Source organism: Manacus candei, unplaced genomic scaffold, assembly GCF_025592945.1.
Source record: "Manacus candei isolate 608988 ecotype Guabito, Panama unplaced genomic scaffold, ASM2559294v1 h1tg000005l, whole genome shotgun sequence".
NCBI classification, from domain to species: Eukaryota; Metazoa; Chordata; class Aves; order Passeriformes; family Pipridae; genus Manacus; species Manacus candei.
Genome location: NW_026138053.1, coordinates 16,061,179 through 16,086,065, shown reverse-complemented (window position 1 = coordinate 16,086,065; position 24,887 = coordinate 16,061,179). Strand labels below are relative to the sequence as shown.

The following is a 24,887-nucleotide window of genomic DNA, read 5'->3' as shown; positions in this document are numbered from 1 at the left end:
ATAGATCTGTTTTAGATAAATGGATTTGCATCAGGTGCAAGAGAAATGAACTCTGACTAGTGTTTCAGCAACATGTGTGAAATACATGGACATGTACGGTGTCATCTGAGCTGGTGTGGACAAAGTTTTTAATCTGCCTAGATGTACTTTTTTCTCTCCACTTCTATCGCCTGTCCCCCACTGGCACTCAATGTATTCATCAGTGCTGTAAAGCCATGGGGATATCTGGGTGGTGCCCTCTGTGCTCAGAGGACTTAGTGCTGTGTCTGATCTGTTTATTTTGTGTGAAAAATTATTTGATCCCAAGACTACTTCCAGGTTTTGTCCTCTGGAACATTAGTTCTGTTCTCTCTGTAGTCACTGCACTGTCTCTTCATGGTCTTACTGTCAAAAAACTGTCAAAATGTTTTGCTATCAAAACCCCACCATTTTTGCATAAGTGCTGCAGCAGCCTTTGTCTCGTTCCTGGGGTCTTCTGGGTTGAAAGTTGTTCTTTTTAACCTTGAAGTTTGTAAGTTGCAGTGGTGTGCTTCATCTGAGTTGATCATGACTGACTGGGGAAAACCAGTTGCACTGGGGTTGTGCAGTGTAACAGTGCAGTGTCTCTTTAGGACTTAGCTGCAATCTGTGCTGACTGTGTTAATTAGCATCTCTTTAGTGCATATCCACTGTGTAACTCTTGACGTGTGTGTTTTCAGAATTCAGCTGTCAGTCAGACAAGTAAAACAAAAAAGAAACACATGAAAGTTTATTGGACTGCTCCTGGAGATGCACCAAAACATGTACAGTTCCTGTAAGTAAATCTAGTGTCAGTTCTAGTTTATTAAAATGCAAACAACGTAAAACTGTACCATTGTCTGTGTTGTATATTGGCCAGCAACTGAAAAGTCAGTTGGACCAATGGCCTGAAAAGTCAACATCCCTTGCTTGCTGCAGAGCTTGCATTAATACAGGCACTTGTTCTTTAGGGAGAGCTTGCAGGTGATTACTTTGGTTTTTTGCAGGGAGAGTAGAAGGGAATTTGGAGGCTGAATTCTTGAGTATTTCTAGATAACTTCTCATTTCTCATGCCTGTAATGTACAGTGTTAAGAATCTTCTTTCTTTGCTTGTACCTAACCAAATTATTTGTATCCCCCTCTGTTACACTACTTGCTTTTTGTGAACTACAACAAATGCAATGCAACTCTGAAGTTGTAATCTATGCTGCGGGCATGAATGTTTCTTATATCCACTGCAGCATGCAGTATGATGTTTTAAAATTCTTTTTCTACTGACATTTAAGATATTTTCCTACTTCAATCCCTAAAATGGTAGAGGTCTACATAAAGATGAGAGTTTTACAAATAAGTTGTATGAACTATAGAAGCTTTTCCTTTTTTAACTAACAACTGGCTGTTGTATACAGTAATGACTGAGTGTTGTGTTTAAGAGCCACAGTTGTCAAGAAATACAGGACTTTCTGGGTGAAGATTCCGGGTCCCATTGTTTCTCAGCCTGATGTGCTGTCCCCAACAACACCTTTGCATGCAACTTCAGAGGCTGTGTCAACTTCATACCCAGTTTCCCACTTATCAAAGCCGGTAAGTAATGATAAATAAATCTATCTTTAATGCTTATGATTAATGGACTCTAACATGATTACATTGATACAGGCTCTTGACAGAAAAGGAAAGATGAGTAACTTTGATATCTCAGACTAAGAATGTAACCAGCTACCCTCTTGTGTTAGTTGAGTAGCCTGAACTTCTGAGGGTTAAATGTTCTCATGCTGCACACAGGTCAAAAGGTAGATAGAATATTTAGAACTTAATGATAAGAAAATATTGTGCATAACTCTGAAGAGAGATGGGAAAGACTTGCTCTGGTCTTGACCAACAGTTTCCTATTTAGCAACTGCAGGCTCAGAAACCTTCTTCCTGGGAGTTTGTCTGTGTTACTGACTTCTATTACTGATTTTTTGAATGGATTGAGCAAGCATCACTGTTTGATACAGGATAACTGTGACTTTTAATCCATGTATTTTTTTTCAGTGTGTATCAGTGGAGTTTATACTTTGAAAAGGAAACACAAAGCTTCCTTATCCTACAGCTGATATTACCTCTCTAAATATTAAATTAAAGGAAATTTCTCTGAAATTTTTACTACCTTTTCAAAGTTATTCTATTGTAATGTCTTTAAGGCAGAAGTTCAGCTTGAGTAAAAGTACAACTTGGAATTCATCATCATCTTACTTGTCCTAGGGCACTTGTAGACATGGGTTAAGAGATTGGTGTGTAGACACAGATGTCACTTTGTTGTTCCTTGTATGCTTTTTCTAGAATGGGTAGAAAGGGCGGGAGAGGAGGGAAACTCTCATTGTTTGATTTGTTTGTTTCCTTAATTATCTAGTTTAGTGCCTCGGGCTGTGGAATTATGAAGTTCTGCATTAGGAACCCTTCAAACTGTGATCCTGAAAGTGCTTCCTGTTTTTTTCTATCCTTCCAAAAAGAAGAGAGTTCAGTATTTATTGAAATGAGTGGTCCAAGTGAAGGCTATTTAGCATTTGCATTGTCCCATGACCAGTGGATGGTGAGTTTCTATTCTATTTCCATAGTTGCTTTTGTGAATTCAGTAAAGTTTGAGTAGTACTCTACTAAAACATGCAGATGGAAAATGGAAATAATGTGACATGTCAGATGAGGTGTAACTCTCCCATAGTGCTAAAACAGAAGTTGTCTTTTGTAGTGGATATTCAGTTTTAGCTCAGGACTAATTGCAGTAGAATTTCCCTATGGATGTCTGCTATGGTAGAATCCAGCCTGTCTGTTGACTGAAATTCCTGGTTAAATCAATCTTTCTTTGTTACCTAGCCAAAAACCCTCACCTGTTAGAAGCTGAGTTGTTATTCTGAAACCCATTTCATTTTGATGGTTGTTTGTCTAGAAATAACTCCATTCAATCTTAAAAAATGTTCAAAGGTCCTTTTTTGAATTGATGTTAAAGTGAAGGGATGATGCTGTTGATAAATGCATAATCCATAAACTACTTGTTGCACAAAGGAGATGCTGTTTATATTCATATCCCTAGTGCAGGAACACTTGGTTCTTAGCAACACTTTGTCTTTACAACTGTGAAGAAAACCATCATGTAACTGAAGTGGATTTTTGAATAACATCAACATCCATTTCTGTCTTGCCTAGTTAATTCAGTAAATTCTAAATAATTAAAGAAATGTCTGATAATATGTCTGTTAGTTTGGAAGGGGGGGATGTGCAAATTACAGTGTGTGTTTCTATGTCATCTGTTTGACTTAATGTGGTTCCTCTGTAATAATGCTGATGTGTTTGAAAGATGGGAAATAATAGCTTGATAACTACTGAAATCTGTCTGAGGTCTTGCTGTGCCTATATTAAATCAAAGAGCTTTTGGAGACTGCCAGTGGTGGTTTTTATTCAGCTATATGTATTTTTCTTTTAAACTCTTCAGGGTGGTGATGATGCATATCTGTGCATTAATGAGGACCACCGTGTTCACGTGAGCACTGCCCATCTGACGGGACGAAGTCATCCTCTCTTGGATTCGGAGGTACATTTGAAAACAACTAAGACCCTTCCACAAATGTAGTTTTTGAAGTAAGGTATAGTGTTTCTTTGTGCTTTTATTTTGCACAGCACATGCAAATACTAAGGTGGATCCATAGTTTGTTAAGGTGAGATTGGTTGGACTCTTGCTTTCTAGTAAATGTTAACTTTGGAAGTCTAAATTTAACTTGTAAAAATAAGTCACATGGTGGGAGCTTACTGTATTGAGAACCTCTGCCTATTATTACTCTATCCCTTTGCTAGAGCTGCAGTTGCAATTGATATATCTTGGATTAAAGGTTGAAAGGGAAGAGGAGATCATGAGCTGGAAAAATTGGTGATAATAAGTCCAACCCCTATGTTGCTGTATTGACTTACTGGCATGCAAGAGAGATTCCCCCTCCTCAGATCGTTGATATTGTTTGTGCAGCAGTAACATTCTTGTGCAGGATTACTTTTAAGTAACTCTTTGAGGGTTACTTTTAAGCCTATTACTCTGCCAATCTGAAAATACTGGGTATTAAGTATCTGCTGTTTCACAGAATGCCCTTGAGGATGTGTCATGGAGGCTTGTGGATGGTGTTCTTCAATGTTCTTTCAGAAGGAGTATTCATCTTCCTGCATATAAAGAGAGATTTAATCTGGATGCCAGTTACTACATCTTTCTGGCAGATGGGGAATCTAGTGAAGGTAAACTTTGACTTACATGTGGTTGCTGTTCTTTAAACAGCTCTAAATGAGTTGGTAACCCTTCTGTAAGATATGGCTTAGCTCAGAACTAGTGTCTGAACTAAGGTTCCCAAGTTTGAGGACCTTAATCTAGACACCTTTACTACCTTTCTGGATCATGGGTTTGCTTTTTGAAGTTGTAAACTTACTCATATATGTGTTGTTGTGTGCTCACTTGATGCTAGGAATTGGTAGCTTCTTGAGAACTGGACACATTGTTTTTTTTGAAATAGAGACTAGCATCTAAGGGAATTATTCTTCATGTCTTGTGCATGTGGAGGAGAAAGATATTTCCTGTAGAGTGGTGGATTGGTTCTTGTACATTAAGTGTGCAAGATATCTTAGATGACATCTTAGGTTCTTAGTGTATTGCGTGTCAAAATTTAGTTTGTACAATTATGCTCAATGGCACAACATTCATGAATAAGGAATGGGCACACTTACAGGTGCAGTGGCTTTCATTAGCAATAAATAAACAACTTTATGTCACTGCTTAGGTGGACTAATATACAAACATCGTCGTCAGCCCCTGATCACAGACAGACTGTACAATGTCACGGGTCCTCCTCGGGATATTGGAGGCTCCCGGTCCCCACGACTTATCAAGGCTCATGGTAAGCTGCAGCTTCTAGTTTTGTCTTCCAGCTCTAGACTTCCTGAGACTGTAGAATTATTGCAGAGTAGGTATTTCCTCTTGTTTTTCTGGCATTCATGTTGGCTAGCAAGATCCACTACTGTGGTGGCAGAGTGAAGTTATAATTTTTCATTTCAAGAGCAGCATTGTTCTTTTTAACCTGGAAAACGAACGTGCATTTGCTGTTTCCCTAAAATTTATGATTAGGACTTGTTTCTCTTTACCTCTTACTCTCTGGTTCGAGTTGTTCTAACTGCATTATTTGCTTAGTTCTATTTGAAATGAGAAACCACTCAACTGGCTGTCTGGAGTCACTGAAGTTAATGGCAATTTTCTCTCTCACAGTACTGGACTTTAACACAGGTCCGTGAGAGTCATTCATTTATTTCTCACACAGATTGTAGGAATGTCATCTTTCATCCTCTGACATCTGAGTTGGTGACAGAGACTGTATTAGCATGTATGAAATGTGCACTTTGTATAGAACAGAGCTGCTCTGTTGTGCTGTGTGGGCATAGTATGATTATCTCTTACATGGATGCTTCTGCCCTCTAGCAAGATAAATGCTGTAAGGCTGTAGTCTGAACCAGGTGGTAAGTTTTTACTCGCTGGTTAATTCTGAGCATATGCATGGGGACTGAACTATTACATAGTGTTTTAAGTTGTATTCAAGTGCTCTTAAGTTACTAATTTACCTTGTATTTTTTCCCCTCAATTTTCAGGAGCTCTAATGTTTGTTGCTTGGATTACCACAGTTAGTATTGGTGTTATTGTTGCACGATTCTTCAAACCTGTTTGGGCTCATTCATTCCTGTTTGGAAAGGAGATGTGGTTTCAGGTGGGCAAAATACCCATATCTCCAGCTGTGTTTTCTAGCATTATTGTAAGCAGAACTATAAACCTACTAAATTCAAGAAATAGGAGACTAAATATGGTGTGATTTCCATCTTTCTTTGATTTTATAAAATGAAACAATTATGAATCAGTTTATATACTTTTCTGGTAAAAGCAAAGTCTAAAGAGGGCACCAAGAACATATTTAACTGATGTCTGTTTAATGTCTTTCAATGATGTCTTAAGAAAGCTGTAGAGTTTCTAAAAACAAACTTAACTTTTCTAGGTGCATCGTATGCTTATGTTGACCACAGTCTTGCTTACAAGCATTTCTTTTGTGTTGCCTTTCATATACCGAGGAGGTTGGAGCCAAGTAAGTGTGTGCTTTTGTCTTGTTAACTCTAATACAAAGGTGGGACCAAATGAATGAGAAAGGGGTCCACTGATGACTAACACACTATGACTATTTCCAAGCAAATTGCTGTGAAAGGAGTTCTGAAGTAGGCTGGTTTCAAATCCTAGCAACACAAAAGAGGAATGTTGTTTCCTTTTATCTGCAGTTGAAAAATGACAGTGCTTTCCTTCCTTTCTCTTTCTCCCAAATAATTCCTTGCTCGTGATTTCTTTATATACTATTTTGGTCTTCATATTTCCTTGGAGAGCTTGAATTTGGGAGGGGAGTGAGGATGACCTTAGTGTGGTAAACCTGCTGGAAATAAGTGTTTTTATGAATTTAGATGTGAGTACCTGTATCCAGTGATAACCTTAGTCTGGAGTAGTAGATACAGATTATATACCCGTTGCTCTCATCTGTATTGTATTTGGTACAAGGTGACACCAGAAATTGGAAAATCTAGAGATTATCTGAATTCAAGATGGGAGAATGTGGTCACAGATATGAACTAGGAGCTAGGAAAATTGAATAAGTGTTTTAGGATTAATATTTGAATAGACAGGGTGAGAAGGGAGACCATACTGGGAGGAGTTAAAAAATAGGCCTCTCCTGAAGACACAGAATCAAGGCTGAAGAGCTTAGAGCATAGCTTCTACAGTCATATTACTTGGCTCTTCAGCTTGTAGAATTTTTCAGTACAGCAAAAAGGTGGGACAAGCCCTGGGCTGACATACTAATGTGTGTGCTGCCAAGGTAATCTGGCTGCAGGGCAGCTTACTGTGTCCTGTTGCCTCTGCCAGTGTTGCTCCACCATTGTAACCTACTAATAAAAGAATAAATAAAATTTTCAACTTTTTGGTATTTTTTTCTCTATGCTTATATAGGTATGATATTTTAAAAAGTGTCCTCTCTCTTTAGCAAGCAGGTTTTCATCCCTATCTTGGCTGTGCTGTGATGGCTTTGACGATCTTTCAACCACTCATGGCAGGTTTCAGACCATCTCGTCATGCCCCAAGGTACAACTAACTCATCAAGCTACAGCCACAGGAATTAAACTTGCCTGTTTCTTTACAAATTCTTTTTACAATGAAAAGCTTTTACAAATTTAAAGTAGGCAAAAACACTTTTTTGATTTCCTCCTCCCTCCCCCAACTATGTAATCAATAAAATGTGTGTAATTGTTTTGTAGGAGGCAATTGTTTAACTGGTTTCACTGGAGTACTGGTACAACAGCTAGAATATTAGCTGGTGAGTAGAAATAATAGTTTTAACTTCCATGTAACTGATTTAAAGCAATTTTGTTCATTGTTTGGCCTATTACTGGTCTAAAACATCTATGGACATTCAGTCCAGGCATGTGTGAAGATTCTTTTTCTTGCTGGCCATCTCCTGTGTGAGTTTTAAGTGGCCTTTGTGTACCACTTTTAGAGAGGAAAAGGTGGCTGTTTAAAACTAAAGAAATTATTGACAAATCTGAAGTATCTCTGTAATGAGAACCTGTTCTTATTTTCAGTAATTTCTTTTTATCTTGGAAGATTTGAGGATAATGTTCTTACAGTAACATAGTTCAATGTTATTTAATGGGAGAGGGAAGTCTCACTTATTGAACCAGAAACTGGATTTAATTCTAGTAATAGAGACAGGTTTCCACAGGCAGCTTAAGCACAAATAGTGTGGTGCTGTGGTCTTGTTGGAAGTCACAAATGCTGTAATGTGTTAGTTTTCAACCTACTTAGTGCACTGTCTTGGCTTTTCCTTTTCTTCCTGTCTTGCCTCTCACACCACCAAGAAAACACAACCCCCCACCCCCCCAACAAAAAAAAAAAAAAAAAAACAAAACCAAAAACTTTCAGCTGCATGAACTCCTTTAACCTCATTCCTCTAGCAGTTGTAAGCATTTCATGGGAAATCTATTGCCAAAAGCATTGAGAGCGCTTTAGAAGTGGCCTAGCACAGCATTCTTAGCATCTTTGTCTTGTTTTTACTGACTAGTGGTGACTATGTTCTTGGGAATGGATCTACCAGCCCTTGACCTGCCAGACACATGGGACACCTATACAATGATTGGCTTCGTAGCTTGGCATGTTGGTATTGATGTTCTTCTGGAAATACACAGCTATTGTCTCATACGTAAAGGTACAAACCCAGAACAATTCTTGTTGTCACTTCGCTCTATGAGCATAAAAAATGTTAAGTGTGGATTGAATTTCAGGAGGTGCTCTTTGGCCTCTAACTTGGAAGCTGAAAAGGAGTAACTCTTGGGTAATAGTGTTATATCTTCTGTACAAACTAATATGGAAGTAACCCCCATTTTTCTAGAACACTTTTGTCTTGAAAAATGGTTTGCGCCTTTTTAAATAGTAGCCTCTCGTCTCTCAAACCACAGTTCATAGAGGCAGACTGACATGCATAAATATCTTCTAAGAATCTGTCATTGTTGGCAATTTTGATCCCAGGTGGGTATGTTAAGTCTAGGCAAAGTCACAGATTTAGTCTGCATTTTATTGTTGACAAATTGCTGCTATGAATGGCTGTTATTGTGTGAACAGAATGATCAGAAACTTGAGCTTAGATGCTTGCACTTTTGAGTGAATGGGGAATGAAGGTGAAATCCTGACTCTAGTGTGTCTAGTGAAGAGACAGGTAGTACTTTCATTGGAATTGTTATCTTCACTGACTGGTGTCACAGAGAGGAGATGACTGCGCATGTAAATGACCTGTATCTAAGTCAAAGATGAGACATCTACAGAATTGAAGAGGTGTAATTAATTGAGAGGCTGTGTAAGGTGGCAAGTGGAATAGGAGTGATTATAAAACACGTGAATTTAGATTTAACTGCAGTAATTACTTCCTAGAAATGGAGAAATTAATCTGAAATGTTTGAACAATGAATTTTCTGATGTTGGCTAATGAAAAATACTTCTTAATGAATTCTAGTTATCTTAACATGTAAAAGGAAAGGATATTAACTTAAAACTCAGTGTTTTGGTTTTTCAGTCTAGCAAAAGAGACAAAATGTTTTTCCACTTCAGTGTCCAGAATTTACTTTTTGTAGGTCAGCCTCAGAATAAGTTTTCTCTTGTGCTGCGAGTATGATAGCACAGGTCATGAAGTGTCAAATGCAGCTTCCAGGTCCTTTTTCAGACTTGATGCTGTGCAAGACTGTCACAGAATCAAGACTTCTGTGGTATAAAAATGAAACTCCCTTCCTCTTAAAAGCAGATTTAACTTCTTTTTTCTTCCCACGAACAGTTGAAGTGATAGAGGATGACAGAGTACAGATACTGCAGTCACTAACATCTGCAGAAGCAGAGGTGAGTCACAATTTGGTAAATAACTATTGTGAAATGGGATGATTGTTTAAAACAATAAAAAGACTGACAGTTCAATGACTTTTTTTCCCCTTTTCTTGCAGGGTCATCTGTTTAAACAGGTTGTGTTAATCATCTATGTCTGTGGAAATATAGTATTTCTTGTTGCCTTTCTGATAGCAGTCAACAAAATATGAAATAAGTAATGGAAAATTTTGTGATGAAATACTGTGCAGTTGAAAAATATGAAAAAAATGGTTTCTATTACAACTTTTCTCTCAACACCTCCCTGAAGATGTAATGGAAGAAAAATAGCACGTGTGTGTCATGCTTGGTGTTAGGGAGATCTGGAATTCAAATCTATAGAAGGATGCTGCAGTCCTACAAAAGCTGTCTTCTGGCAGGACTTTTAATGGGAATTTTTGCCTGAGTAAGGAATGAAGTCTTTTTTTTTTTTTTTTTTTAAGCACAGTAGTTAACTTGCTTGAAGCTTATAGTTTAAGAAGACTGAGAAGATGTGCTGAAAGTGTTTTGATCATCAGTTCCCTAAACCTTTTGTAAATATCACTGGGGAATCTGGAAAGATTGTTCTGGATTTTGTCTTATCTGTTCACTCTGTGGTATGTGATGTGACTACTTCCTGCTTGTGATAGTTTTGTGCATTAAAAAACCCCCAAAACCAAAATACAGAACTTAGTGAAAAAATGTCACAAACGCAGATTGAGGCATGAACTAAATACACAACAGTTAAAAGCAAGAAATGCTGTCTCTGCTCTAAGAGCAGTATACTTACATGACAAACACAGCAGCGTGGGAACTTTAGTCCTTTAGTAAAACTACCATCTGCCTCACTCAGAATACTTTTCCATCTCACCTCCCTCAGTGCTTCTAAACCATAAAGAGAAAGAATTTGCAACATAAGTGTATTAAACCCAGTTGTACTTATCCAAAACTCAAACAGGAAGAACCTCTCTTTGTGTATGGATTTCTATGTTTTATTGTCCCTGGTTGCTTGAGGCTTCTGAATTACTTTTCTGTGTGAGTACGATGCCAATTGATGCTTAAATGGAAGTGAAAATACTTGCTCAGAAATGTTGCAGTTGTATTTGTGCTATTGAGTGAAATGTGCATTAGGAGTTGGGATGACTTCAGGAAAAGCAACTTCTGTTAATGTTAAGTGAGAGTCACTTAGTTGCCATATCTAGAAGACGAAACTAAAAGAATTCTATAACAATTCTATTTTTTAAGAGTATGGGAGGGCATTTTTTTTAGTCAAAAGGTTTATCTAAGTATATGAACTAGGTACTGAGAACAGAAAGAGACTGTATTGTTTAACCATTCTGGTTCATGGTTTGCCTAAGTATGGAAGGACACTCCTGAAATGGCATCTTGGAAACAAGCCCTTAATATGCTATGCAGTACAGTACTCTTTACATTTGTTTTATGGCCCTGAACAGCTTGTTTCCACATGTCTTCATTTTTGGTACTGGAAATTATCAATTTTCAGTTGCAACACTTCAAAATGTGTTTTCAGTCCAGGGCTACTAAGCTAGCTGGGAATGAAGGTGTTGAAGTATTGGATAGAATAGTAAATAGTAAGGCCTGGCCTGGTATAGACTTTTACAGCAACATCTCTCTACTACCTGATGGACAGCTCTAAAATACTTGTAGATGCGGGTCAGATGGTGGTTCTCTCCATTTACTAAAGCTGTCTATTTCTGTATCTTCCTCCATCTCCCCAAGTCCACAGTGCAGGGACATAATATTCACAAAACCACAAGTTTGTTTGTAGTTGGTGATCTTCTTTTTGGCTGCTCAAGTGTATGATTTACCTATGAGGGCATTTATAGAGCTGAGATTAATCCCTTCATCATCAGCAGCTGACTGTGAGTGAGTATAACTTGAATCATCCACCTTCCTCCTGGAAGCTGAAAAAGTCATGTCAGTCCAATTGTGAAAGGGGGACTAAGAAGAAATGAGTCACAACTCAGGCTGAAGGGCAAGAAGCATAGGACCAGTTGTGTGGGTTTGTGGGTTTTTTAGAGAACTCTGATCTCAAAAGCCTGGGAATCTCAGACCCGTCTAGCGCTACAGTTTTTTGGGACTCCTTCATATATCATTAGTGTATAGAAGACAAATCACTCAACATAGACACGACCGATGGCTTTTTAAATTAAAGTCAATGGCAGTTCTTTCTGTAATACAAGAGCTGTACTGTGTGTTGTTTCATTTATGTGTGACAATGAAAACATAAACAGGGGTTTTAAAACTTGAATGTAAATATCTCGGTAGAAGGTTTTGCCCTTTTTAGTAATGTGAAAACACTGTCAAATAGAAACTAGAAAAGTCTTGCCTGGGAGCAAAATGGATTGTCTGGTTTTTGTCAATGTTGTTTTATAAATTAAAGCTATCTAAATCCTTCCTGGGCAAACTAGTATTGAAATTGAATATTAAAATTTCACTTCATAATGCAGTTTCTTTTCCTCAAGAATAAGAAAAATTCCTTGTTCAACATCTAATACAACTTCACAATTGGCAAATTTGTCAGTTGCTCTGGAGAACTTGTTTCTTCCCATTGCTTGTAAGACTGTGCAGTTTCTTACACGAGCCCTTATGTGCAATATTGTAACTTAATTGATTGAAAGACTTGCTAATTTTATGTAATGTCTGTTCACATAACCACCTCTGCCCTTTTCCTGCATGACTGATAAGAGGAAGGAAAATGTCATTGTATTTAGTGACTTCCAAAATTTCTGGTATACTCCTTTGAAAAAAAAAAAAGTCCATGGAAGTGTTTGATACTGGTAGGAAAAGAGGTGACAGGTAGTCTTGTTGTAGAGACACTAGTGTTGTAGAAACACTAGTTTCTTCCTTGGATTATACAATATTGCATAGAAGAAAACTCCCATTGCTGTGCTTCCTAAAAGAGTCACACTGAGGTCAAGAAAACTTCTTTGCCAAAAGAGATTGAGGTTTCAGTGTTGTCTTTTCATCTCAAACTTGTGATGACAAATTAAACTTAGCATATTTCTGTTTGGCTTCTTCTAGACAGGCAAACGCTCCCAGCCAAGTAGAAATTTGTGATCAGTCTCACAACAAGTAATTTACTGTTTTGATTGAGTTGTTAGGTGCAGCCTCCACATACTTGTCCTCTGCTCTTGGCTTAGCTACAAATCATGTTCCGTGCCTATGCTTTGAAGGAAAATTAATTGATGCACAAAGCTCAAGTGCGATAGAATTCATTGCTGCTGTGCTTTACTTGGAGTAAGTTTTTGCTCGTTGACATTTCAGGCTGGAGAATGAGCCAGAAAAAGGTATGCTTCGTTTCTCCTCCTTACACTGAGCTCTAAATTGTTTCCTGTTTTGTCAAAAATCACAAGATGGGGAGTAATTATGTTCAGAGTAATTACGGCCATGTTTTTCATTTACCTAGGGAAGGTTAGAGAGAGATCGCCTGCCTTGTGTTTTCCATCCCGGTTTATAACACTGTGTGGCGCCCTTGTTCAGATAACAGTGCTTTTCATTTACTTGCTTTCTTTAAACTTGAGACGTGTAAAGGCTGTCCAAAATAGAAAGTATTCCTAAATGAACTAATTGGGAAGAATCTCAAGCTTTATTAAGGAACTCCAGTCTTTAAACTCAAGTCAGCTCATACGGATGGACATTTTGGAATGGATGTTTGCTTGATACTTGTGCTTAAGCTTTTGATTGAGCAAGTATGGACTGTTTTCTTTTGTCATGCATGTAAATTGTGCTCTGTGTGGGAACATCCCTTTCCAAATAACTTAAGATAAATGGCAGTTACTTAGGAAAAACTGCAATATTCTGTATTTCAATGCAGAAGTTAATATCTCAGTGATTTTAGACGTTTGGTACAGACTGAAGGAAGAGTCCAAGTGAGTAGAGGGATGGTTAACAGGGATATTCTGCTAGTATGTCTGAATTCTTTGCTCACATCAATCTGATCCCAGCTTCTCTAAGGGTTGTGTGTAAAGGGAAGAACTGTTCCATATACCCGAGGAAGTGGCACAGCACAATCAGCACAGGACAAGTTCTTCGGAATGTGCTTCTCTTACGTTGTTTTTCATGTATTGGTAGTGAATTTCACTTGCAGATTACTATGAATTCCCTATTGTGAAGTCTCTTTTCAGTCTGCTTTCCTTTGAACTGCTTTGACTAGTACTATGATGGTCATTGCATTTTTGCTCTCTTTTTGAGAGCTTTTAAGTTTAATAGCACAGATTGTGGGGGAAGGCATAGCTGTCTGCTGCTGTTACAAAAACTGATCATGACTAAATCATATTGCTTTCCTACTCTCTCACTTTTTGGTGTATCCTGTTAAGAGTTCACAAAATCACTGGAATACTCGGAGTTGGAAGGGACCCACAAGGATCATCAAGTCCAACTCTTCGGTTGAGGGTGAAGCTCTCTGGTCTCACAACCAGCAAATAACAGAAGAAGCATAAGAAAAAAAACCCACTGTAAAACAACAACAACAAAAAAACCCCAGGATAGACATAGAGGAAGTGTACTACAATTAAATTTATTTGTTCTTATTTACTATTTCACTCTCCAGGTAACCATTTCTGACAAGTCTTAAAATTTGAGATTATTACAATCTGCAGACTGGGAGCCACCAAGTGTTTAGAGGCTACAAGTCAGCCAATTACTACTATCATGCCTCAGTATGAGGTAGTAGCTTCAGTTTCCTGCTTTGAAAAGAAGACCAGTGAAAAAGTTAGTGGTTTTTTGCTGGTGCATAACTTGAGTCAGCTATGATAGAATAACACAACCTGAGCTTTATCTGCTTAGTGTTTCAAACCAGGCTAAGGCCTAGCAAATTAAAGCTATTGTACTGATTTGAATATAAGGCTGTATGTAGTGTGCTATGAGGCACTTTCCCCCCAAAAAAAAACTATGTACTGGAAAAATCTGCCCTGGATGTGATTTTTCTAGTTATGATTGTACCTTATGGCTGCTTCCAGGGCCCCTAGCTCCTCCCTTATGAAAAGAATTAACTTGTTCCTTGGTGGCAACCTTGGACCTTGCTGGAGAGCTGTGCCCAGCAGCGGCTGCAGCTATAACAGACCTTCTGTTGGGGCTGCAGGACAAGCCATTGGCAACTATATTTTTGATGGGAGGCTTGCTTAATTTTAGCTCCCCGGCCAACTGAAACCTGAATACCAAACACTATGGTTGGTTTTCTTTTTTGTGGTTTCTGTTTGTTTGTTTGTTTTGACGAACAGGCACTGCCTGTCTGGCGACCAGTTTCCTGGAAAAGCAGGACTGTCTGAGCAAGCTGGGAGGTGAAACTATGCTCAGAAGGTCAGGCTGTTTTAGTACTATATACAGGATTGATCTATGGGGTTGTGAGTGGGCAGCACATATGTGACACAGGGAAGGGAGCAAGGTTTGAGGATGGCTACACTGTTGTATGTAACATAGGAGGGTGAATAGACTGTGGAGCTCTAGAAGGTGGCTAAATATTTAAATATGCTGACTTAACTATTTTTGGTTTGTTCTGTCACTTAAAAAGGAATGCTTTAAATTTCAGCCAAGGTAGCATGATTGGAAAGCAGTTTTTATATTTACATTTATTCCAGATCTTCTCTTTCATGTTTAGCTTTTTATTAACCAATGCTTTTAAAAAGAAAATGCTGGGATGGCATTTTTGGTTAAAATGGGATAGATCGGCACATTTTGATGTGAAGCAATGTCCCATGAAGTTCCATGGCAGTGGGTGTTTATCTGCTCTGTGTATATAGCAACAGCATATTCCTGATTGTGGGAACAGGTATGCACACGTCTTCATGCTTGTATACACACTGCATTTATGGCCTTAGGTAACTTCCCACTACTTTTAACAAAAGCTAGGATGTGATTTGTGTGTATGTGGCAGTTGGTCAAATCTGAAAGTCTGTTCAAGTCCATTGGATTATGCAGAGGGCAAAATAGCCCATAAAACAGAGGGCAAAACAAGCATTATGATCCAGAAAAAGCATGTGGAAGAAAGTCTTCTTAGCTTTATTCTGCTTTGAGTAATAAATTTTACTTCCATGTCACTACAGCTGTTAAATCACCTTTTTCCCCAGCTTTGCCATTCTCATCCTCAGAGCTGAAAAAGAAAAACCAAAGTCATTACATTTTAAGACTTTCTTTCTATTTCTGAAGGAAAAAGAAGAAAATCTCCCAGTTTAGAAAAATGAAGAATACACATACCTCCGGTGGTTAATCCAGCAGAATAAGCATTGTTTTAGTATTATAGAAAGAAATCAGTAGAAGGTGTTAGTTCTGGTAATTTTGCAATAAAGCAAGTATATTAAGCAATTACTCCATTATCGCTATTTGAAAATTAGTGCAGCTATCTTCTGTTTGTCTGTTACCTTCACTAACACATTGAACACAAATGGTATTGTCCTTGGCTGAATGCTGACAGATTAAAAGGATGCATGAATAATTAAACAAACTCTTTGTTTAAACTAAACTCCTCAGTGGGAGCTGTAACTGTTTGGAAGCTTTTTCCTTTTCTCTTGATGTTCATAGAATATTTGTCTTTTCTCCTGGTGTTGAGTCAGAGTGGAGGTTAGTCATATTCCTGATTTCATCTGATGGAGTAACAGTATCTGTATAAACATTAGCATGGCTACTGCCTGCAGCTGGGTATAATGTGGGTTAATTTGAAAGTGACAGTGCAGGGCAAATGATTTAAGGTTATTTTTAGAACAGCAATATAATGCTGTTGTTTGATATGTAAGAACCTCCCCCCCAGCACACAGTTGAGCTGAGAATGCAGTGGGAATAATCTCCAGTCCTCTGACCTGTTAGTTTGAAGAGTCACCCAAAATAGCCTGTCTCGTTCCTTCATCCTGCATATGTCTCTGTACTGAGACAGGGGGTCAAAGCAGCTGTTTGCTTGATTTATACATGTCAGCAAATGTCCAGCTTGAGTTATGTTTTGAATGCTGAAGTTGTTGCAAATCATAGAAGCAACTGAGTGTAACTTTATATCATAGGGCCAGTGATGTTAACCTTAGCTCTTACAAAGGCCCTGTAAGACTGTGTACTGCTTGCAGGCTGAGGAATTCTAAGGGATTCAAGTCCTGGTCCTGGTCTGTTTTTGTCTTACTCTATATATTACAGGCACAGATGGCATGCATGAGTCTTCATTAAAAAGGATTTTTGTATGTTACTTTCTTCAATGCAAATGGAGCTGTCTCCATTGTGTTGTTTGAAGGTTGCAAAGGTTCCAGTGGTAAGGAAACAGAATAGCTCATCTAGACTGCCAAAAGCCTTGGGCCTTTGTGCCCATGAGAGCCTGTTCCACACTGTCAGTAGGTTTTGCTGCTTATTCAGCTTTTGTTTTCCATTTCCTTATTCATTTTGCTCTGTCTAGCCTTTGTTCCCCCCAAGGACTCTTTATTTCCCTAATGAGTATTGAATCTTCAAAACATTTGCACTTGAATTAATTTGCCTGAAATTTAAAGAAGAAAATAAGCTCTACTAATGCAAAACACTGGTGTCCTAATTATAGCATTGTCATCCTTCTCTCTGTATGGTTTTTCTGAGGGCACATACTTTGAGATATTGGTCCCCCACCAAGCTTAGGGTGAAAGGAAAATTGTTCCTATATGGAAAGAGGTATGTCCTACATCTTTGTAAGTTTGGGGGCATGCCAAAAGCTCCTGATTTAGTCTGATATTTCTCTATACAGATTGGCACATGGAACAATTTCTCTACCTCCTAGTTGTCCTTGGCCATCCCTAATGTTTTCAGTAACTTGCTCTAAAGGTGCATTTCTTTCCCAAAGCAAGATTGTTACATAAGGGACCATCTTCCTTGTGTGTCCTGTGCTTCCTTGCTTTCCATTCTCTTTCAGAGAGTTCTCAGTGCTTGTTTGATGCTTAAATGCTGCATTTGCCTCCCAAAGCTCTAATTTCAGAGAGGATTTTTTTTTCTGTTGTACAGTTCGTTGTTTTAGTAACAAGTGATGAGTTACCAAAAATAATTTTGACATCTCTTTTCACTGGTGATGTTTAGGGTAAACCTGCTAGGCTGGACATCAGCTTTGAAAACAATTCATTTCTCTAAGAAACAGCTCTGTGTAATACATTGTTTTAGACTGAGAGGCTTTCCTGGTTTTGTTTCCCTTTTAGAAGTCTCAGTAGGATTATGGGACTGCTTGGGAAAAATTGAGTCACTTCCTGGCTTTTTCCTCTGATCAAAAATGTCCTAGGGAGTGGCAATAAAAAGGTGGAGGGGTAAAGAAGAAAATGGCCTAGTTCCAAATTGTACTAGGCATTAAGACACTCTCTTGGAGGCAGTGCTGACTGGGAGAATTTTTGAGGCAGTTGCCCAACTGCTTTTAATTTAGTTGGGATAATTTTTTCCTAATTGGCTACTTTCTTATTGGTGGTTGAAATAGTTATAAGAAAATGAATGAGACCCAATACAAATTTACATAAGATTATCAAATGTCTTTGCTGGATTTACACTTAGCCCCTTTTCCTGAAAGTCAGTGTTGGTTTTCCATTAACCTCAAAAGAGAACCCAGATTGTTTGGGAAGCGTTCAAGTGGCAGGGCAAAATGTAGAAGTTTCAGATGCTTCTCTTGGGAGACAAAAATAAGCAGAGATGGCTACAGATAGAGGTGTTCAACTAACATCTCATGGTCTGTATATGGCCCACCTGAATGGTACTGCGATTTTATGGTTACTACTTGAAAAATTCTTTCTCAGGGTCTGTTCAGGAGCACCCACTCAGCAGGCTGTGGGATGAAAAAATGGTTCAGTAGCAACCTGCTGGTGGGTCACTTCTCTGTCTGCCTATATATATATGCTATCCCCAAATTATAATGGGCTGGAGCAGCTGCTGGAGGGGTTTATCTTGCCTGTACTGGCTTCACTTGCTGGCATAAGAGCTGCTGGCAGCAGCCCTTGGTACAGGAGAATACAGGGAAATATGCAGATGGCAGGATTGGTGCTTGAGAGAAGGAAAGGTCTATCAAGTGATAAAAAGGTGCAGTGACCTTATTGATCAGAAAGGCTGGGCAGCACTGCTGGAGTATTTCAAGCTGTTGAGTATGTGACTCCATGAGGTTGATACTTCGATAAGCTGAGAGCATTGTTTACTGAACAATCAGTGCCTACTGATGCAAAAATACTCAAAACTCCTCACATGATCCAATGATCACCCTCTCTCTTGGCTTCACCTGTAGTGTAAAGAATTGCTGGGCTGTTAATACAGCTTTAGGCAGGGCCCAACCTTACACCTCTGTTGCCAAATTGCAGAAATATAGTCTGGAGGGAGAGCATGTGGGATCAAGATCCCTGATCTTCCCGTAATTCAAGCACAGTATTCTTTCTTTCCTTGATGTGGGATGTAACTACTGTCTGAAATCTACTGCTCTGTAAGTATACTTAAATGCAGTTTAATAATAAGAAGAGCTTTCCATGATTCTGGAAGTTTTTGCTATTGCTCTTTTAACTTTTATAATAAAAACTTTATAGAAAGAAATAGATATCTTTTGTATTAATAGAATATAAAAAGTATTCAAAAATAATACTATGGATATTGGACTAACCACATGTAGTGATGAAAACTGTTTCATTCTCTTTATGAAGTTATAAAAATATCAAACTCAGGTTAATGAAAAAAGGTTAAAATTTGCATAAACACTGTCAAGACAATGTTGGCAATGCTGATTTTGGAAAAATACAAGGTAAAGCTGGTTATTAAGCTGTCTTTCTGATTTAAAGAGCAATTTGGATGATCTAGGAAGTAGTTGGGATGCAGACAGGCACGGAAACATTCCAGTGAGGAGGAAGCGATAAGTAACAATGATGTTAGTTACCTGGTAGAAATGAGAATGAATTCTGCTAATTGAGGTAGCATTAATGGAACTTTAAAGAGAACCACTTTTAATCTTGGAAGGTTACAGAAATGGCTTTTCTGAGATACTTTATTTTCCAAATTTTGGTATGGTAGCTAGTGCATTACTAAAGACAAAATAATTCAAGAGTTCCAAAATGTAGATTGGCATTTCTTAACAAATAAGAGCAAAGAAATGATTATTAGTAGCATATTAGTCTGTGAAACAATCCAAATAATATACTAAGTGAAACAGTTGCCAGCAGATAAGAGCAATATCAGTTTGCTACATGAGCAAACAGCAGTGACATGATTTTCCTTTTCTGTTACCTGTTAGTGAGGGATCTTCTGTACCGTCTCCAGGCACCTGGCCATGAAGACGAGCATGGTGTGTTGGCGAGCTTAAGCATTCCTCTTGTTCTTGTAGGGAGATGGAATTTTTGTGGGGTGCCTTGTTCAGGCTTGTGCCCAGACTGCTCACGGGGTTTGTCTGTGGGGCTTCTGTGATTTTCCTGCCTGGTGGCTGATAAACCTGACTGTAGTGGCCTATGGGATGATATGCTGGTTTCTCAGATTTGCTGTCATCTTCATCATCATCATCAATGATAACCAATTCTGCACGGATAACCCCATCATATCGTGACAGCTTTTGGTCTGCTTCTGCATCGTCATCATCAATGCGCTGATAACCCATGAAAACCATTGTTACTGGCTCAGAATCGTCCACATAACATGGCACAGCTTGGACAATGTTGTATCGAACATCTTCCTCCTCCTGAGGTGCAGGGGATGTTTCACTAAGATGGCGGGGACTTAAAAGCCTTGTCTCATTATTTCTTTCTCTTATGTTCTGGTAAGGTTTTAATTCCTCATGTCCAGCTTTTCTTTCTTCATTATGAATCATCCTGTTCTCAGTATCAGTGTGCACTTTCTTCTCTGAATGGGAAATTACCGGAGAGGGAGACTTTGGCTGTATTACCTTTGGCAGATCAAGCCCATTCTCTTTATTTTGTTGCATAAAGGGCTCTGTTTTGGAGGGGAGTTCTGTCTGATTGCTGAATCCGTTCATCTCTCTTCTGTCAGTGCCTTCCCATTTTGGTCCAGGGACTAATTTGTCTTTCTGAGGAGTAACTGGCCTGCAAAATTTGTTCGCAAACACAGGCTCATGATACTCTGTGGGAGACTGGGAATTTTTTTCAGTTGCCTGCCGTAGCAGGTCCTCCACTTCAACAGGAGCAAGTTCATCCATGCCATTTTGTGTTGTGCTGCCATTTGAAGACACAGCATAGACTGACTTCCTACCATCATCGTAGACTTTAATTCCTGTCTCTTTAAACTCCTTTGATGGAAGAGGTATTGTTGATAACACTGTGTTTTCTCCTGTCTTCATGTCTTTTTCAACTTTAATTTCCATGGCAAACAATGCTGTTGAAAGAAACAAGTGCTGAAACTGATAATGCAGCAGCTACAAGAAATATAGAAGAGTTCTGACAGTGATAGAGAATGACTATTGGAATGAATTATCAAATACTTGATATTATCACATCCACAACCAGTATATTGGATTCTCATTCTGAATGTCCCCTGTCATCCTCTGGAAAAAAAATACTTTCATTTGGATCTAACTCTGTGAGGAAAAATCAACTGCTGAGGAGCCAGTTTTCATTACATGATAGACTGAGAAATCCAGATTTAACCTTGCCCCTGGTGTTGTGCTGAGCAATAACAGCTGAAAGGGATCAATGTGCTGTGATGCTAAAGAGTCTTGGGCACTCTGAAGCTTAGGAGGCTTTTGTGGTAGTTGGGAAATAACCAGGCTCCTGCTGGCTGCCCAACAGCTGTAAGTGTGGGTAGAAAATGTGAAATGTATGATATGAAGGGAAGATGCACTTAAAATTTGGCCAGGCAAAGGAATGAAGTGCTGGAAAGAAGGGTCAGTGGTGAAAAGACTTACTCTCAGTGGCACATATCTGTGTCTCACCTCTCAGTTTTGATGACCTAACCGGTAACACAGCTTAAATGAGAACAGCAGTGTCTCATATCTGTAATGTTTACTCTTTGCTTAAGGTGTATTAGATTCAAGAAGTTTTTGCACATATTGACACCTAGTTACTAGTAGGCAGTACCTTTTCTCTTTTCTTCATCATCAGTGGCAGCATGTGCTGTACTTCTCAGTGCAGAAGGCCTGAAGTGCTTGGGAAGGTCAGGTATGCTGGCATAGATGTAGTCTGCTGACTCTGAGTAAAGAACATCCACAGATCCATATAGCATTAGTATGTTTTAACTGACTTCTGCAAGAACCTTTGAAAAAATATTCTTTTAACTAAACGTACCTTTTTCAAATCCTGCTTTTTCAGTCTTCACAGACTAGGTGGGAAAGAGAACCGTTAAAAATAAATGCGATAATTAGTTTTAAGGTGTAATTAGACAGTGCTTAGGCTTCCCTGATAGTTTTACCCTTTTGAGTGCACAGCTTCATACAGAGAAGGGGCTAAAAGTGAAACATGCTCAGTTGGAGCATGGCAAGGGAGAAAGTGAAATTTCTGTGGTCTTTTTTGCCAATATGAGTCCAGGTCACACAGGGAAGGACAAAATATTATGAAGTGTTAAACAGTAACTTAGCCTCCCACTGTGGCTCAACCTGGTTGGCTTCAAAGATTTTTCAAAGGTTACACTTTGGCCTTCCAGTTTTACTTATCTCCCTGAGTATCTTTAGAGAGTGTGTGTATATGTGTGTATACAAGAACAACTGGAGAACTGAAGTTTAGTTTCATCACTATATTTTTTTGAGATGATTTAGGATGATTTTAAAATACTAAAATGATCTTTTGACAAAGACTCATGACTAATAGCATTAAGTTTTGTCTCATCACAACCTCTCAGGGGCTTAGGGGAAAGCATGATGCAGTTTAGCTGGGCACATCACCTGAAGGAGTATGAAAACACCTGTGTCTGTACTTAGTCTGTACCTGTTATGTCTGTCTGTGGCCGAGATGCAAAGTTGCTGGTTGGTGTCAGTGGCAGTGCTATTTTTTGGCAATGTGCTATAGATGAGTAATGATAGGAATTGCTTCCCCACCCCTGTAAACAAGCAAATTGAGACATCTGGGCACTTAAACAACAGAATATCTTGGCCCCTCTTGTGACTGCTGTCATTTTAGACAAAAGCTTATGACCACTCATGGGATCCAGCTAGTTCCCCTTTCCCCGGTTATGATGATGAATGAGTAATAAACTCTATTTCTGGAATAATTTGGAACTAACCTTTATTATGTCTTCTGTTGTTTTCTCAACAGACTTCAGTTTCTTTAAGATCGCTTCTTCCTTAGCTGAGACTTCCATTTCCTGTCTTTCCAGAGCCTCAATTTCCTTCTCCAGTCTGCAATCACAATTGCATTTGATTTAATACCAAACAGAGAACAGCCACTGCAGAGTTGATACATTGTGAATATGGACATCAGTAAAGCTGGCTTTACTTACCCTGAAAAATTTTGCTCTAATATGACGTCAGCTTACAATTTCACATGCATTCGGAAATAAGTGTGAAATAGTATTTTCATTAAAAAACCCCAACAAAACAACAAACAAAACCTGCCATAGATTACTTCTGAGCCTACTTTGAAAACAGTGACTGCAATTATCTTGTTTAGGGAAGGAATAGATAAGGAATATAGGCCCTGCACATGATTTCTTCATTTCTAAGCAAATTTTCTACATTGTCTCAAGAAATGTGATTTTTCTGTTGTAACTAAGATGTAGGAATCTAGTATACGGACACTGGAGTTATGATTTTGGCATGTATACTGGTACAGATTATGAAAAGAAGCAAATTCTTTTGTTGCAAAAGAGAGTCAGGAGAATGTTCTTGTACCCAGTAGTACTTAAAGGGCTACAGTATATCACCTCATAGTATTTTATTTTTTGGAGCCAAACCATATTCTGGAGGATCCCCCCCTGAGAAAAGTTCCAGTCAGTCTATAATTAGAAGCTACAATTTCAGGAGAACCATGTCTATCAATGGAAATCAAATTGCACGTGTATTTCTGGGATGTAGAACAGATATCATGTTTTGGTAAAATAATAATGGTATTTGCAAGTACATGTAGATAAAACTACTCTTAACTAACTTTCTATTATGAAAATTAATACAGCTATAAATAATAACAGCAATGTGCTTTCACACTACTTTTAAGAAGTAATAACTTCATAATGGTGTGAATTTTGAAATGGAAGAAACCTGCTCAAAAGACTAAACTATTGTTTTCCAGTCTGTATGGGATTGAGAATGAAGACCTTGCAAACACTCAGGATCATGCAGGGGCTTTCTGAGGGTGTGTCTGTCTGTGTTCAGATCCAAGATGCTAAGATAGTTTTCCACAGTTCTACATGTGTGAATGTGGGTTCTGGAATTACAAAATTCTTTGCTTTGATAAAATAGGTGTTACAGTGCTTGACTGACAGCCTGAAGGTTGATTCTTCAGGGGAAGAATCTTGATTAAAAATGCAAGATATGCTCATGTGATGTTATTTGTAGCATTCATAATAGTCTAGTCCAGAGCTTGTGTAGCCACAGATTTAAAAGCACTAGAAAGTTTTAAGGGCTTCTCTTTGGCACTGTGAACTAAGGCTTTTACTGACATTCATGTGTCCTTAGTCACTCATTGGCATTTTGTGTTCTTATTTCTCTGGGAAAACTGCTGGAATCACATTTCTGTGGAGCATTTCTTTTCAGCAGCATGGCAACCATGTAATGCACACTGGTACAGTACACCTAGGATAGGCAGCTGGGAAGGGTCATGTTTGCACTGTTAACTCAAGCAATATCCTCACAAGGGAATTGGCAAGAGAAAACTGGGTAGTTCACATAGGTGTGATACATTTTGCATCAAATGCTAATAGCATTCCCTTTCTAAGATTGCAGTTGAGTGAGATTTCCAACACTAAGGAACGATTTTTTGAGAGGCTTTTTGTTAGAGGAGGAGCCTTGTTTGTACCCAGGTCTAGTCTGAGAGCTATAAGCCTACCTCTTAGGGATATCAAATATACAATCTGGATATTCTCTGTCAGATTTTAGCAGTGTAAACCAGAACTATTTTGCCAGTTTAATCTTGGTTGCTAGGCTAATTATTGTTATGTAAAAGGAAGATTGAGGCTCAGCAGTCAGAATTTCTTTTGGGCCACTGACACTTGCTGTAGGCTTGTATTGGTTAAAAGCTATCACAGATTCATAAGTCTATATTGTATGTTTCTTACATGTTAAAGCTGAGTGCAATGATTAAGAAAAAAACCTTAAAGAAATAAAAAGAAAATTTCAAAACCTTCCACATTTGAGTGAAACATGCCTTGCTTTTGAATCCATGTCAGAAATCGATGACTGTAGACTTAAGTTAGCTGCAACTGGTATCACTAGTTGCTGAGATCAGTCAGAATAGTTACAATTAGATGATCTGAGACACAGTTACAAATAGGGTAATAGAAATATTGGCCTATAACCCTGACGGGGAAAAAAATGTGTTGTATTTTGACTTATTCTTTACTATGTGCCAGGATTCACAAT

General features: G+C 38.5%; 2 protein-coding genes across 5 annotated transcripts in view; one reads left to right on the top strand and one right to left on the bottom strand.

Annotated features, from left to right (window-relative positions):
* FRRS1 (ferric chelate reductase 1) overlaps positions 1-24,887 on the top strand; it is a 152,287-nt gene that overhangs the window by 15,929 nt on the left and 111,471 nt on the right. For 3 of the 4 annotated variants that reach the window (XR_007907132.1, XR_007907128.1, XR_007907133.1), the window contains 11 exons: positions 699-793; positions 1,431-1,581; positions 2,390-2,569; positions 3,467-3,565; positions 4,104-4,251; positions 4,788-4,904; positions 5,647-5,762; positions 6,045-6,131; positions 7,071-7,168; positions 7,342-7,400; positions 8,145-8,288. Coding sequence is in view for 1 of the 4 variants with exons in the window: in XM_051803425.1 (XP_051659385.1) it covers positions 699-793; positions 1,431-1,581; positions 2,390-2,569; positions 3,467-3,565; positions 4,104-4,251; positions 4,788-4,904; positions 5,647-5,762; positions 6,045-6,131; positions 7,071-7,168; positions 7,342-7,400; positions 8,145-8,288; positions 9,405-9,466; positions 9,568-9,660 (1,449 nt within the window). In the remaining 3 variants the exon portion in view is untranslated. Of the gene's footprint in view, positions 1-698; positions 794-1,430; positions 1,582-2,389; positions 2,570-3,466; positions 3,566-4,103; positions 4,252-4,787; positions 4,905-5,646; positions 5,763-6,044; positions 6,132-7,070; positions 7,169-7,341; positions 7,401-8,144; positions 8,289-9,404; positions 9,467-9,567; positions 10,047-24,887 lie in introns of those variants that run through there. The other variant, XM_051803425.1, reaches the window with a different exon arrangement.
* The window catches only part of PALMD (palmdelphin), a 49,661-nt gene continuing 38,764 nt past the window's right edge, over positions 13,991-24,887 (bottom strand). Inside the window, exons 5-9 of the mRNA XM_051803437.1 lie at positions 22,595-22,709; positions 21,664-21,697; positions 21,457-21,567; positions 19,661-20,755; positions 13,991-15,578 (exon numbers count right to left, since the gene is read on the bottom strand). Of these exons, the coding sequence (XP_051659397.1) occupies positions 15,535-15,578; positions 19,661-20,755; positions 21,457-21,567; positions 21,664-21,697; positions 22,595-22,709 (1,399 nt within the window). The 3' untranslated portion in view covers positions 13,991-15,534. The remainder of the gene's footprint in view (positions 15,579-19,660; positions 20,756-21,456; positions 21,568-21,663; positions 21,698-22,594; positions 22,710-24,887) is intronic.